The 15898-nt window shown below is 42.7% G+C and overlaps 1 protein-coding gene across 3 annotated transcripts in view; it reads right to left on the bottom strand.

The window, feature by feature from the left end:
* Nucleotides 1–15898, bottom strand: part of esyt2a (extended synaptotagmin-like protein 2a) — a 58220-nt gene that overhangs the window by 5309 nt on the left and 37013 nt on the right. For 2 of the 3 annotated variants that reach the window (XM_083928432.1, XM_083928433.1), the window contains exons 9-19: nucleotides 11941–12061; nucleotides 10543–10719; nucleotides 10213–10295; nucleotides 8519–8567; nucleotides 7182–7271; nucleotides 6939–7034; nucleotides 4468–4530; nucleotides 2513–2587; nucleotides 1493–1579; nucleotides 1240–1389; nucleotides 506–933 (exon numbers count right to left, since the gene is read on the bottom strand). In XM_083928432.1, coding sequence (XP_083784558.1) covers nucleotides 506–933; nucleotides 1240–1389; nucleotides 1493–1579; nucleotides 2513–2587; nucleotides 4468–4530; nucleotides 6939–7034; nucleotides 7182–7271; nucleotides 8519–8567; nucleotides 10213–10295; nucleotides 10543–10719; nucleotides 11941–12061 — 1419 coding nt within the window. The remainder of the gene's footprint in view (nucleotides 1–505; nucleotides 934–1239; nucleotides 1390–1492; nucleotides 1580–2512; nucleotides 2588–4467; nucleotides 4531–6938; nucleotides 7035–7181; nucleotides 7272–8518; nucleotides 8568–10212; nucleotides 10296–10542; nucleotides 10720–11940; nucleotides 12062–15898) is intronic. The other variant, XM_083928434.1, reaches the window with a different exon arrangement.

Here is a 15898-nt window from a genome sequence, read left to right as displayed (position 1 = left end):
CGCCCAACGCTATTGGTTGCTACCATAGAAACAGAACGGGACAGAAAGTCATTGTCAAACCCGTAAATTTTTTGGAAAAATGTTAATAAAAAAAATTAAAAAATTCCAGTTGAAGACCGGCTAACGTTAACTACTGTTAAAAATTAATTGATTAGTCGAATTAGTCGTCGTATGATTCATCACTGACATGGAGCAGGCTGATCGCTTGACACACTCGGCAACGAACCTGGCAACTCGACTGCTGGAATTATTTTTTGTTGTTGCGACGACGATCTTGAGACACTAAATGGCGGAGTTCTGCTCATTCTCCATGTTCAACCTTTAATAAACTTTCCATCAAAGTTTGATATTTGTATCCTGTTCCAAGTATTGGTGGTTTAACCTTTAAGGTTTCTTGTTCAGACAACTATTTTCCACGGACATAAAGACGCAGAAAAATCTTCCAGAAAGACAATTTCATCATTATATGGACAGATGATCTGTTCTATGATTGCTTGATAGATACTTTTGCAGCTGCTGGAGTCTCTGCTGCAGCTCCTGAGCAGCGCAGGGGTTGGAGATGTCCGAAGCGATGCTGGGCGTTGGTTCCTTTCCTCCAGCCAGGTACTGTTGGGAACCAGAGATGGCCAGGTTGGAGGTGCTCCTTCCGGTATCCGCCAGGCCTCGACCTCCTCCTCCTCTGCCTCCACCCTGCCCCGGCTCTGTGCTTCCCGGAGCCCTAAAAGCCTCGTCTGCCTCCCTCCGTCGGTTCAGCAGTTCCTGGGCCGAAACTGAGGAAGAGCGTGGGATTTCTGTGGTGGTGGAAGTGGAGGGAGGCATGGGGGAGTCAGAGGAGACAGAGGGCCGTGGGGTTGGGCTGGCGGAGCTGTTCTTGCGGACCTGCACGGAGGACGGGGTGGTGTCTGAGGAAGTGCTTTTATCCAAGCACAGCACCTGAAAGAAAACACATGCCAGGTCACAACCAACAGTAATTATGATTTATATTCAAGACCAACAATTGCTTTTTCCAAACTCAGGCAACAAAAGAGTTACATACACTTATTAAGTTCTGCTCCTTTCAGGGCTTTCCAGTAAAAGGGCAATATCTGAAACCACAGGACCACTTTGCTGCCTAATTTGGAATTTGAAAAAGCTTTTAAAAGCCTGGAGCGAAATTGAGCTCAACCACTTCAGGGTGACCCTGCACGCTGATCTGATGGCGCCACGACAGAGCACAAACTTGAATGGTTGACCTCCTACCCGCAAAGCCATCTTCATCTTGAGGGTGCAGCTCGGCCCGGAGTTCCTCAGAGGGAAGCGCTCATTCAGTGTCATGTCCTCCGCCTCCAGCAGGCGAGTCAGAGGCAGCGTTAACGTCCCCAAAGAACACTCGTGTTTCTCGTCCTTCACCTGAAACACAAAGGGTACAAAGATATAAGCTGATGGGATCCATATGTATCTGCTTATGAACGGACAATGACCAGCCAACAAAAGACAGGAGACGCCTCTGTACCTCAACCTCCAACTCTTGGCTTTTGGGGTTGTGGATGAGGAAGGTGAAGGCCTCCTCCCACACCGGTTCGTTGGTCTTATATCTGGTCTGGAAGAGGACGCAACAGAGAGGAGTTAAGGGGAAATTACATCACGGGCTTCAGCCTGCTGCAAACCTGCACATTTCATGGAAGTGAAATTATTTTGAGATCCAGCTAATTGCAAAAGTTACTATTAGTTGCCCACCAAATGTGTTGTGGCTACACACTTTGCCGCTATAGTAGAAATGCGCTAGCTTTAGCATGGTGGGGCGGCAGTATTCCACGACAAATGAAGCAATTTTGTATCGTCTTCAAAATGTATCTTCAAAATCTTCAAAACAGCCTGATTCTTAGCAGCTGACGCAATCGTCACGAAGACAAACTGACCTCCGGCCTTCAGCAAAGAACTAACAGATCCTCTGGAGGTGGAGGGTAATATACACTTTCTCAGATTTCTCAATATTTTGGGATATACTCCTTTTTTCTTCTTTGGGATGGATTCTTTTGTGTGTGTGTGTGTGTGTGTGTGTGTGTGTGTGTGTGTGTGTGTGTTAAGTACAGAGTCAGAAAGTGGTTCGCCTAGCTTAGCACAAAGACTGGAAGTGGGAGAAAAGAGTCATCATCGTTTGGTTAAATTTGTACACAAACAGAAATGTAAAACTGCAAAATTTGGGGTTTTATTAAACACATTTTTGGTGGTAATTAGTCATGTTTTCAAGTGTTTTTCCAGTCTTCCAGTCTAAACATCCTGACTCCTGCTCCGTACTTAACGCACAGACATAAGATTTAAATCCGTCGTACATGTACTGTATATCATCTCATCCTTTAAACAAAAGTGAATAACTACAACTACATTTCTCAAAACATTGAAGTATTTGTTATCTGAAAGGTAGGGTTGTCCTCAGTCAATGTGAGCTCATTTGTTGCACACATGGATTACAATGAATGAATGAATGAATGGTGGTGGGTATTAAGTCATGCGGATCATGCTTTGGTCTCACCTTGCTCTCGTAGGACTTGTGTCCCACTGTGAACTGGACAAGTGGACTGGGATCGCTGGTCACTTTTTTACCAGACTGCAGAAGAAGAAAACAGGCGTTACTAACGAGAAAAAGCAGGTTTAATTAGGAATAAATATATTTTTAAAAAGATGCAGTGAATCGACAAATCTTGCTTTTATCAGGATTTAGCTCTAAGCTGTTACAGCATTGTTTTGAGCTAAGTCACACAACTAGCATGCCATTAATGACTTAAGGAACGTCTACAGTGTTTATTATAGTTTTGAAATGTTTTTACAACATGGCCCTGAACAGGTATTTTATTTAAATGGTATGTTTTGAGCATTCACAATGTGCGTTTTGATCTGATTCAGTGGCCTTTTTGGGCATTGGATCACAAATTGTCTGTGATACCAAACTACCCAGTGCTACTTGTCACATTTCAGCACTTGTGAAATGTGAAACGTTTAAAGGGAAGGAGTAAAGAGGGAAAGTACGTCAGTTAAAAGTCTCTGTAGCACCGAACCAGGAAATCTGGAACGACACTGGATCAGTTTAAAAGAAATAGTTCGATTCAAGTTTCAGAATCACAAGGCTGAGTGTACCGTAAATGTAACAATGCTGTTATTTACCACACACATTGTTAGACGGCGCACAGTTTTAGTAAACAAACATGATTAGTGGAGCTTGTTAATTATTTTCACAACAGACGTCAGTAGGTAAGTACAGTTTTTTGGAACTGAAATCAACCACAGAGGGGCTTTGAACGCTGTAGCAGCAAACTTTAGACATTCTGCACTTATGAAGCTCTTCAAAGCCTTGAGCTCACTCCTACTACAGTGTTCACTCTATGGCCAAAAGTATGCAGACACTTTTGTGTACTTTTGTTTCTGGGATTGTTTTTTCCATTTGGTCAAAGGCGCCTCAGTTCCAACGAAAAGAAATCTTACTGCTACGACATGCAATGATAGTTTGGACAGTAGTATGCTTACAACTTTGTGTAAACTGTTTGTGTTTCTCCTTTAGAGTTGTTCTGATACCAGTGGAAATGCCTCCAGTGCAGCCTAAAATACTGGATCGGGGATCAGCGAGTATTAGCGTAAGTCTATGCATCGATCCATAACATCTCTTGTCTGTTTCCATGTTTTAACATGACAATGACAATGGCCTGTGCACAAAGCGTTCCCAGTTGTAGGATTTATGTTTGTTAGGCCATTCTCCCTGGCAGCATTTTCTTTCTCATGTTCTAACAACGGTTCAAATTGCACTGGATTATAAAGATAGAATTAAAGGCTGATTACGTTCACATTAGGAGACAGTGAAAGTCATCGTTCAACAATCAAATTATTCAAAATCCTGCCAAAAAGGTAACAATTAGTCTTTCTCAAGGACACTTTTCATAGGGCAAACACACAAAGGTCATGTTGGATTGATCACCAAGTAAGTACATGTCCTGAAATACTACTATATCATAGTAGCGCCACAAGAAGCTCAAGCATATAGCATTCACTTCACTGCTGGCTAGGAGGTAGATCCTATTTAATTGGATAAAGGCAATAACGCCTTCTCATAAACGGTGGGTAGAAGAAGTGATGGCACACCCCAAATCTTACATAAATGGAAGAACTTGACTGGTCTGCACAGAGTCCTTAACCTTGACCGTAACCCCATCCAGCCCTGACTGAGAGCCGGACCTGATCAGCCAAAATCAGTGCCGGACCTCACTGATGCTCTTCCGGTGGAAGAACTGGGACCAGAAGAGTGGAGGCTGCTGTATGTTAATGCAAAGTTTTTGGAATCACGTATGGATGTGCTATTTTTGCTCCACATACTTTTGGCCATACAGTATAAATATGAGTTGAATGTGTGAGTATGAGTGTGAACACAGGCTTCAGTGTTCTCTGTGCTCCTCCTCGGTGTCAGAGCGTTAGAGGTGTGCTTTGTTACCGTGCCGTTACCTTGATGGCCTTATTGATCGAGGCCTTCTTCAGCCCCGTTTGGTTGAACTCTAACGGATTGCGCTTTGATTTTCCCCCAGGAACAAGGCAGGAAAGAGCAAACAACACACACAGACACACTCCAGCAGGTTATTAGGGAGAAGGGGCATGCAGGTGGCAGGAGAAAGACAGAACACACCAGGGCCGCGGGCATCACCAAACGTTGATACACGATGAGACAGACAGAGAGACAACATGATGATCACATGATGATGGTTAATGTCATTCCCCAATTACATCCGGACATGAGGTCAGAACTAGAGTCCAACCAATACTGGATTCATCAGGCTGTCATTATTTAAATGATAGTATCCACTTTAAATACAAATCTAATCTAACATCTAATGATATATATTCAAAATGATATTTGTTATTTAGATAAATGCGTTGTAGCGACAGTTGTAGCAATGTTAAACATTGAGGCAGAAATCTTTCCAGTTGAACAAGAGTACATTCAGAAAACTGGAAATTCAATTTTATCATCTGCAGCAAAAACAACATGTTTATATTTATGCCAATACAAAATATCAGCCATGAACAGCTGAAACCGTGTTGGTTGGACTCCAGTTCAAATATCAGAGCATTAGTCATCGATTACAATGGAGAGATTAAATGAAGATCAGAGGGAAAGAATCATTGTGATCAACGACGCTGAGATGCTTTTATGTCATGGTGATGATTGGGCGACAATAGGTATTTAAGTGTTAGTGTCACGTCCTGTCAAAGGGTCTGTGCATTCCTTTGAAATAAAAGGGAATTGCTTCAGTTTTTCATGGAGCAGTAAGCGTGTGCTGGTGGCAGAGTCTGGGTGAACCACTACGGGGGGGGGGGGGGGGGGGGCTGCCTGTTCACACACAATGAGTTTAAACAGGAAGTATGGAGGGGAAGCAATCCACAGAGAATTCACCCTCCCTGCTGTCAGTGTCTCAAACTGATCAAAAATGCATTCCTTCCTCTCAAAATGAATTAATGAAACTAACTTGTACTTACAACATATAGAACAAATTGTTCTTTGGACCTGCCTGATGCTGTGTTTTAACTACAAGCGTCAAAAGCTTCAAACGGCCTAGCACGGCCAGTTTAATTGTCGGTGAGTCACAGCAGACGCACAGCCTGCTTCTTGGCTCTCCGGAAAATAACCAATCTGACGAAACTAGATGAGTGGAAACAATTTACAGCGTGTCAACTAATCCAGTGAGATCAATAACGCCGTATGAACACAAATATGAGAGGAGGAAGGATGCTTTTGATCGTCCAAAAACATAAACCTTTAAGGTCATTTGCCAATTTCCACGTCACATTTTCCCGTCATGTTCCTCCTCTTTGTAATGAGTCAAACTCTAACAAATAACATTCATAACAACTTATGACATTAAAGAATTTCATGCACTAATGGGAATTCATGCTCATCAGGCAAACAGTTCAAACCCTTATTCAAAACCAAACTCAAGCAAACGTAACAAAAAGGAGCATGACCTCCTACTCTGGGATGCAGAAAACATCCAGCGGACTCACAAATAAGGTCCTATAGAGAGAGGCGGTGTTCTCGCAAAACACAAGGCCAGCCGCCCGCCTCTCTTTTAAGTAGCCAGAGCCCAAGTTCCCCTCGAAGACGCTCTTTCAGAGGGAGAGAAGAAGAAGAAGAAGCAGGGGAAGAAGAGGAGGCTGAAAAGAGGAAGGTGAGGCCTGCACTACAGAGGTCAAACACCAACAACTAAAGTTGTTTATGATACAAAATATTGTATGAGGCAAGATAGAATTAAAAGTTCCATGACAGCTTAGTAACTACAAACAGTTGAGACCACTGCTTACTAAGGACATGTATATATATTTACAGTAGCAGCCACATTGCCAAAAACAGGAAGAATGCTTTTCTCCTTTCTAAAATCAAATAGAGATGGAGTGAAGGAAGAAAATGAGTTCAGGAAAGTAGATAAGTGAAGCAATGAGGAGAAGAAACTGTGCTCACTGGAGCCAACAAGCAAAAAAACACACTTCAGTATCTACCTGCAGCACCAGGCGTATACAAATAGGCAAACTATCAATCACAGAGCAACAACGAACAACTGCTTCAAGACAGGTAGAGGATGCAGTATATGGATGTTCAAACGTATGGGAAAATACATCAAAACCTTTGCTTAGTGTTTCGTAATTCTGATTTCCCACAGATACTTTTATCATTCCTAAAGTTATAAAATGGACTTCAATAACAAACCTGCACATTTGAGAACAAAAATAATCATGTTGCAAACAGGAGACACGTCAAACATCAGCCTCCGCAAGTCTTTATGGAAAACGGCTTTTCCGGACAGAAGCAAATCAGCAATCGTCTTCACCTGTGCTCATCAGATATCTGTATTTGTTGACTCTTAGATGAAACCAGGAATCATTACTGCAGGTGCACGCCGGGAAGTTGAATCAGACGGACTTACCGGCAGGTTTCTGGCTGAATCCAGGAAGACGACGAGCAACGCAGACGACAGGCCGTCGTTGGCGTGACCACGGTCAGCTTTGATGCTCATCAGTGCCTGGAAATGAGATACAGCTTAGTTTTGGATCAAACTGGTCCTGTGAGGCGGGAAGTTTAAGGCGGGCTGGAGGTTAAACGTCCATGATCAAGTTCCACCAGAGTAAAGATTCAAGCAGTTTCTGTACGTGAAGAAGCAACTCTGTACCTGGTCCAGCTTCTCAGGTGTGTGCAGCAGAGACAACCACTCCAGTTTGAGGTGCAGCTTCCCTGTAGCCACATCTTCCAATACAAACCACTGCAGACAAAGAAATGGGCCTTTGTTAATATCCATGACACAATGCTTTCCAGCCTATAGCATTCAATTCTGTCCATGAATAAAGAGAGGGACAGACAAACAGATATCAAATCCAATCAGTACCGTTTTTTCACAGATACAAAGCTGTTTTTGCTAATCAGCAATGACTTATCTATCCAGGATTTATTGTACTTTTTGTAAAAATGAAGATGCAATATGTTTTGTTTAATGGTTGAATGATGACAGCCTCCTGAAGGACCGCTGGAGATTATCTTCCTAAGATCCTTGTAAACCTCCACCACCAGGTCACGTTGCTGTTTACGTCCATAACACATGTAGTGAAGACTTTGAAGGACTTGAAAAAAGGTATTAAGTGTATTTTTTGATCTTCAGATCTCTACAGTCAGCACAATTTAAAGATTAACATCTCTAATTCAGTATCCAACCAAATGTCTCCTCCTCTGTTCCTGATTTATGAAACATTATGACGTCACAGTGAAGTGACCTTCTGGATATTAAACGTCATCACTTCATCATTTTTTATCCTGTTACACATTTGTGTGAAATGTTGTCAGAATGTAGGAATTCACAAGGTTTGGACAGAAACGTGTTTTGTGAGGTCACCGTGACCTTGACCTTTGACCTGAAAAATCTAATCAGTTCCTCTCTGAATCCAAGTGGATGTTTGAATTCTGTTCCTGGACATCGCGGCGAAGAAAGGGACATACGGACGGACAACGGGAGAACATACATCCTCCCGACATAGCTGCAATAGAACTGAGTTATGAAGTATTTATCTTAAGTTGGAGATATGCCGTTATATAATGTTTTTCTATTTCTTTCCTTTTGTATTTCGTTTTTCATTTTATATTTGCTATCAACCTTTTTTAATACTTCATGCCATGTAATGTGAGCTATGATGCATCCTATTGGTTAACTGACGTCTGCGCTGCGCTGGTTGGTTAAAAAACAAAAATGAAAACATGAAGAGCACGGTAGTTGGTGCGAGCAGTGTTATATTGAATATCATGGCTGAAAAAGTAGAGAAAAAAACTAGAACACTTACAAAAAGTCAAACTTTACCAACACTATTTTCAATAAATATGAGTTTGCGGGACAGTAATGAGCACACAGGAGCACACAGGAGCACAGATTTCACTAAAAAATCTCCCGCTTTAACGTCACATTTGAGTCTAATATGGACCTGACTGCTGAAGGCACCAAGAGGAAGAGTGTACGCAGATTACCTCATCAACCTTCTGTTCCTTCTGGAGCTCGGCCACATCGACCATCAGACTGAAAAACAAGTCACAAACAACACAAAACTTTCACCGAGGGAGGCTGACTCATCACGCTGCTGTTTGGCTGCAGTGTCACAACAGAGTGTTCCTCATGCAGGCACAGTTAATGGGCGCCGGTGCAAATTAAAGCCAGACACACCGCACTCATTAAACACCACTGGGAATCCGCTGTGAAAGCTCCTCATCACTTCCAGGGGCTCTGTCCTTTGATGGAAAACTACCATCAGGTAAATGGAGTGTGAAATCCTATTACACTCGATGCAAACGCTTCATGACAAATATGATGCAAAACACATAAAATACTCATTTGTAAACTATTTGATCTGCATGTGCAGCTGTTCTTACAGCAGCTGCGGAGAACGCAGAGTCAGTACTCGTATGCACTTGATTTAATGTTAAAGTGTAATTTTGGCACAATATTATCTCGCGGTCTTTTTCGACACTTGCACACAGTTTTTTTTGTGTATGAACTATTAACGGATAAATCCAGTTGAGTGGCTGATAGCTGTACGTGGCTATCACTAATTCATTCAATTCTATTTACAGTGCCAAATCATAACCAAAGTTATCTCAGGACACTTTACAGAGTAGCTAAAGACCACACTATATGACTTATTTATGATTTACAGAGACCCAACAATTCCCCCGTAGAGTACGGTGGCAACGAAAACCTTCCCTATAACAGACAGGAACGTCAGACAGACCCAGCTCTGTGGAGGACGCACATCTGTCTGCACCGGAGAGAGGAAGAGAAGGAGAGAGAAAGAGAGAGAGAAGACAAACAGATGGACAGAGAGAGACAAAGACAGACACAGAGACAGACAGAGACACTTCCAGAGATGCAAGCAACCACAAATTAGCTCAGGGCAGCACGGTGAAGGCATTCAAGCGTCTTTTTTAAGCACTAATTCTGCTAAAAATAACAGCATGAGAAGAGTCCTTACACATAAAACGAAGCACCAATGGGCTCCTTCCTTTTGGATTGACTTTGGTAATCCACTTGAATGGACTTTACTATGAGAGGAGCTGGTACAGGGGCCAGTAGGTAAATCTTTCAAAACACTCTTTTAATAAACTCTGGGTTCTCTAACTACGTTGTTGGTGCTTTGTTTTATGTGTAGGGACTCTTCTCATGCTGCTGCAGAGGTTTGCTGTTATTTTGAGCCGTGTTAGTGGTTAAAAAAGACGTTTGAATGCCTTCACCTTATTGCCCCGAGCTAACCAGTGTTAGCCACGTCCGGCTGTCAGCAGATGCACGGAAAAGACCCTGGGATGATTTCTATGCCGGAATTACATTTTAAGTACTGTATGTTATAAGTGGGGCCTCAACTTATACTTAACTTATCAACTATACTATACAACACTATTCAGAAGTCGTTTTGTCCGACAAAAAGTCCAAAATCTAAATCCAACAAAAATCTATCCTTCCATTTTCTCGACAACCACTCATCCAATCCACTTCACACTTGGCAGGTGTATTACTGAGGGCCTTCACTTAACTCACGCAAAAATATTTAAGCATACTAAACTAGAGGACACATAAATGTAGTGTTTCCGTCGTGAGTTTAACAAAGGTCAGAGGACGTGAAGAGAATGAGACAATGAGAAGAGTCGATTGGATGTTTTAACAGAGGCTGTACCTTCCCAGGAAGTCGTCTTTGTCAGTGTCTTCATCAAACAGCTCAATCTCCACATTCTGTCCTGTGTTATCGTATACCAAGGCCTGAAATGACAAATAAACACAGTAATACAAGCCTCACACATGCTTCTGTCTAAAGTGCCACCACTTTACTACAAGAAAGGAAGAAAGGGAGGTTTTTCACGTTGATGGGACCCATGTTTGCTTTGGATCGTTGGATGAATGAGGCCCAAATTAAATAAAAGCATCAAACATGAAATAAATATAATTATAAAAGAGATAAACTCGAACCGAGGTGACAGATTGATGCCGCTGTAAGACTGTCGCTCACCTCGTACACTTCGTTCCATTTTGGGTGGACGGTCTCATGGATGACTTTGCTCTGGAAGAGCTGGGTCCCCACCTGGATCACTCCGTACGGGTCTGACTTGCCTTTGATCAGCCCTCCTAGGAACTTGTCTTTCCCCAGCAGGTCCTGGGCCTCGATGAAGTGGATCCTCAAGACGCCCTGAGGAGACACACGAGGAACAGAGGGTGTAAGATGAGGCTGGACCAGGACACAAGGATGGCAGGTTTTCAAAAGAGGTAAAGAAAAAAAGATGGAGCAAACAGACCATCTCTGAAAACAGTTTATATTCTAGTGCTCCTGGAAATAGGATTACCACTTCCTAAAGTGGTATGAGTGGACCTGTGATAAAGTAGGGCAATTAGCACCCACATACGCCTCGAGGTAGAATCCAAAGGTCAGCGGAGTGTAGTTAGTAACCATCTGGCAGTTTGAAATCTAACCTGAGGTAAAATAAAGAGGCAACAGTGTCAGCAGCTTCTCTGCTGGCTCAAAAAAAACAGGATGATGATTTATCTAAAAAAAATAAGGAGATTTTGGTCCAATGATGCTTACAGTGGACATCATATAAGTGATGTACGTAGGCACAAGACCACAGAGCTGTACGATGGTGTCATAACCTGAGGTCTCTCCAGAGGATGCTTTCGACTTTTGTCTTAAATTCCATCATAATCTATTATTACCCCTCATTTTCATTTTTTTAAATGATAAAAAGACCGTTTTTTCTTCTCATTATTCATCATCATCATTCATCAACCGCTTGTCCCTGTCTGGGTCGCTTGGGGCTGGAGCCGATCCCAGCTGACATCGGGCGTGAGGCGGGGTCCACCCTGGACAGGACGCCAGTCTATCGCAGGGCACATGGAGACGAACAGAGACAGACAACCATTCACACCTAAGGGCAATTTTAGAGTCATCAATGAACCGAACACCTGCATGTCTTTGGACTGTGGGAGGAAACCGGAGAACCCGGAGAAAACCCACGCAGACACGGGGAGAACATGCAAACTCCACACAGAAGGGCCCCGGTCAGAATGCGAACCTGGAACCTTCTCGCTGTGAGGCGACAGTGCTAACCACTACACCACCGTGTAGCCTTCATTCTAGTCTCACTTACTTAAATGATAGGCTATATAAATATAGTTAATTCATTCATTTTGAGCTACAAGACTTCCGTGCACCATGCAAACTTCACACGGAAAGGCCCCCAGTCAGGATGCAAACCTGGAACCTTCTCGCTGTGAGGCGACAGCAAAAGATCCTCAGAGTTTGAGAAGCTGGAACCACAGAACTGATTTCTTATCAAATCATTTCCCACTGATTAACAGATTTGGTTGATTCATTTCCATTAGTTGCTTCTAAACGTAACCATATGTGTATTACCTTAGGCACAGGGAAGCGTAGCTGGGCCAGCTGGGTCTCTCCCACCAGAGGGATGGTGATGCGGTTGGGCAGGACCACGAAGCTGTAGATGATGTCCTGGATGATGTTGTCACACAAACCACTGAGATGGATGGATGGAGGAGGAGGGGGAGAGACGGAGGGGAAAGAGGAAACAGACAGCGATGAGGGATAATTAAAAAAAAACATTTAAAACAGTGACAGCAGAGCTCAACAGTAGGACCCTGTGTATTATCTGCATCAGGTTTTTGGATGATGATTTATTACCATAATAACTGAACCTTCGGGAGACTTACCATGAGCTAAGGGATTGTGAAACCATGGTTTATAAGCTGGAGTAGATTATACATTACAACATACAGGTATCTACATACTTTATGTAAAGAACAATACATTGTTTTAGGCTGTCACCTCAGCCTCTCTGTTTGTGGAGCATGTGAACGACCCTGGACTGCCAACTAGTGGCCAGTTCTAGCAAGGTATAAAAGGGAGGAGACTATGAGCCCTGTAAGCTGTAATCTACCTTATTATAAGGAAAATATGTTTTATTTGTGCTCTTATCACCACCTGAGGGTAAAAGCAATGTCTATGATTGGTGGAGCTCACGGTTACCATGGAAATGTTGAACAACCCTGCAAACGGCTACTGAGCTGCTTCCACTGAACTCTACAGTTGCTTATGTACACGAACTTTACCTTTTCTTTCATTTTATAAATTTGTTTTTGAGCCGAATCAAATGTTTTATGGTCAAGATTGATCTCGTAGACGGCCGGCTCGGTTATGGGCTTTAAATGAAGATTCTCTGAAATGTTGGAAAAGTGGGCACTCACTGTTCAGCTGTTGAGAAAATAAATAAATAAATGTCGTACCAGCTTAGAAACGTGTGTCTATTAAAATAGTGACACACACAGACACACACACAATAATTTGGATAATCAATTCATTCTTTTCTGTAATTTTTTAAGCAAAGCTGCTAAAAACGGTGATTATTTGATGCTTTTCTTTGTCATACATGATATTAAATTGAATATCTTGATCGTTCAAAGAAAACAAAAAATTTGATGGCATCCCCGGGGAAATCGTGACAAGCATTTTTCACTATGTTCTGAGAAATCATTCACACAATTAAAGCAATTGTTACTTTTGTGGCATGTTGCACAGCACTTGGTAAAAATTTGAACTCCACCTTCCACCCTCTTCCCTCTGCCTGACGCTTCAATCCGCCCCGCAGCGCAAGTGAAACGGAGCGATGGAAGACAGGCAGGAAGCTCGGCAAATCTTTTTACCCGGGACAATAAAAATGATCGGTCAGACTTTTACCAGAAATATATGAGAATTGAATATTTTTGAGTTTCCTTTTACATTTGAGTGACCCATACGCTTATTAGGAGCATTTTAAGATTAGAAAAGAAAAGTGTTAAACTGTCAGAAAGGTAAGAACAGCTTTAATTAAAAAAAAGTAATCCGCAGATTCATCAAAAACTACAGTGTTGTTAGTTGTAGCCCTAGATTTATTTACTTGGTGGAGTGGTTCCAATGAAAACTCCTGACGGTGTGATTAACAGGGACACGGTTTCAGGTAAGAGATGAAATTAGGAGCAAATTCATTTTAATCTTTATGGTATTGAGGTAAAGGAAGAAATCGTAAAACCTGGGCATGGCTAGATATTAACACCAGAGACTGAATGAGAGAATCCGTTGAACTGACGCTTTAAGGAAACCATTTGTTTAAGGCCTTCAAAATAAAAGCACATAGCTGTAACAACAAAAAGACCTGTCCATATCCAACTCTTTCACTGCAAATAAAACCCCAAAATATGATCCTCTTAACTAGTAAATATACTGGTGATAGTGAAACAATTAGGTCATCACATTGTCCATACAGTGTGTACATTATGCACGGATTATATAGAATTTCTCTGATAATCCACCTCACCTCCTCTAGAGGGCAGCAGTGACCTGCATTTAAACGCATCTGTAGTGCCTCACTACAGAAATACATTCCCCCTGAAAGAGCTGATCCTGGGTCAGTTTCTGACTTGGTTTAAATGTGAATGCAAACTTGATTTTGGCCGACTCCTGGTCTGCTGACTCACTAAACACACACCTCGGGTTGGCAGAATGCAAACGATCAGTGAGGCCATAATGAGCGCCCTCACACTAACACACAGGAAGCGAGTGTGGAGGGTGGGGCGAGGGCAGGGCTCTAGCTCGATCGCTGCAGACACTCTGGTGTGGTCCCGCAAACTCGTCGAACAAGGAAAGCTACATTTCACAGGGCGGAGTCTTTGAGAAACCACAGTGAGTTTCTCTGCCGAAAACAAACAGTAAATCAGTAGGGAACAGCAACAGGTCAATATAGAGGAACACAGTTAGCAGTGTGGGAACAGTGCTCTGCCTCATCACCTGCAGCTTGTGTCAGGCTTTTTTGTTCTTATTGCGTGTATAATGTGGGCTTCTTCATCTCATCTTCGTCTCATCTTCATCCGCTTATCCGGGGTCGGGTCGCGGGGGCAGCAGCTTTAGCAGGGGACCCCAAACTTCCCTTTCCCGGGCCACATTAACCAGCTCTAACTGGGGGATCCCGAGGCGTTCCCAGGCCAGTGTGGAGATCTAATCTCTCCACCTGGTCCTGGGTCTTCCCCGAGGCCTCCTCCCAGCTGGACGTGCCTGGAACACCTCCCTAGGGAGGCGCCCAGGGTTCATCCTTACCAGATGATCCTGAACCACCTCAACTGGCTCCTTTCAACGCTAAGGAGCAGCGGCTCTACTCCGAGTTCCTCACGGATGCTGAACTTCTCCCCTTTGGGCTTCTTGTAGGATTCAAAATAATGGATGAAAGTGAAATGAAACAATAACACAAAAGTCTAGCTGAGTCAGATTTGAATGAGGTTGAACTGTCTCTTGTTATCAGCCGTGTCAGCTGCTATGCATCTAAGGCTCTATGTTGGTCCATCACTTTGATTCAAACTTCAATGTCTCAATATCTACTCAATATATTGGCATGACATTTTGTAAGACATTCATGATCCCCAGATAATGAATCCTCATGACTTTGGTGATCCTTTATATTTCCTCCAGCACCTTTAGAGGCTTACATTTGTAGTTTTGAGTGAAATGCCTGAACAATTATTGGACCAAGTGCCATGCAATGTGCTGCACACATTCATGTTAACTGTGATCATTTCCTTTACGATTATTAGGACAAAATATGTCTGTCAACGCACTTCTCATCCATGACTAAGACGAAACCGCGACAAGACGTCAGCATCAATGTTTTGTTTTTTTACCATGAATCTAGTTTCCTTGGTATTGGATACTACGTGCCCTGTACCATGACATCTATAGTTAGCAGAGTCATAGTGAGCATATTAGCTTAATGATGTTAGCATTTAGCTACAGCCTGACAGAGGCCACGTCTACACTAGCCTCTGTGTGAGTGAGCTGCACTACATTTTGTTAGGCCTGTTTTGTTTATTTTAAGGAAATATCATTAATGTCAATGTGGATTTGAATGAAGTTTCCTTAATCCTAGAACTGTAGGAATTATTCCAGCTCCAAACTTTCCCAATGGAACCAGGAAAAAAAAAATCCCACCATGCAATGCATGGAATTCTGTGTGAATTGGACGTGTAAATTACAGAGATGGTATAATGTCAGTGTGCATTCTTCTGGTCAGTCTTAAGTTGTTTGTTGCCTTCCTCACAGCTGATGCAGAACTAAAGAAGTTCTATCCGGAAATGTTTCTTTCTAATCCAGCCGACATCGCTGTCTGACTGCAGCAGCTCTCCTTTCATAATCACGTTGCTATAAATACCGACACTTAGCGGGGAAAAATAAAGGTCATAATCCATTCTGTGGTTCGGTGGTTAGTGTAATGGTTTCAGCAGCAGAGTCTGAGAGCCTGATACAGCGCTCTGGCTGTATGTCCACTGGGAAC

The sequence above is a fragment of the Echiichthys vipera genome (assembly GCF_963691815.1).
Source record: "Echiichthys vipera genome assembly, chromosome: 15".
NCBI classification, from domain to species: domain Eukaryota; kingdom Metazoa; phylum Chordata; class Actinopteri; order Perciformes; family Trachinidae; genus Echiichthys; species Echiichthys vipera.
Note: the sequence above shows the minus strand (reverse complement) of the source record. Positions and strands in the feature narration are given on the sequence as shown.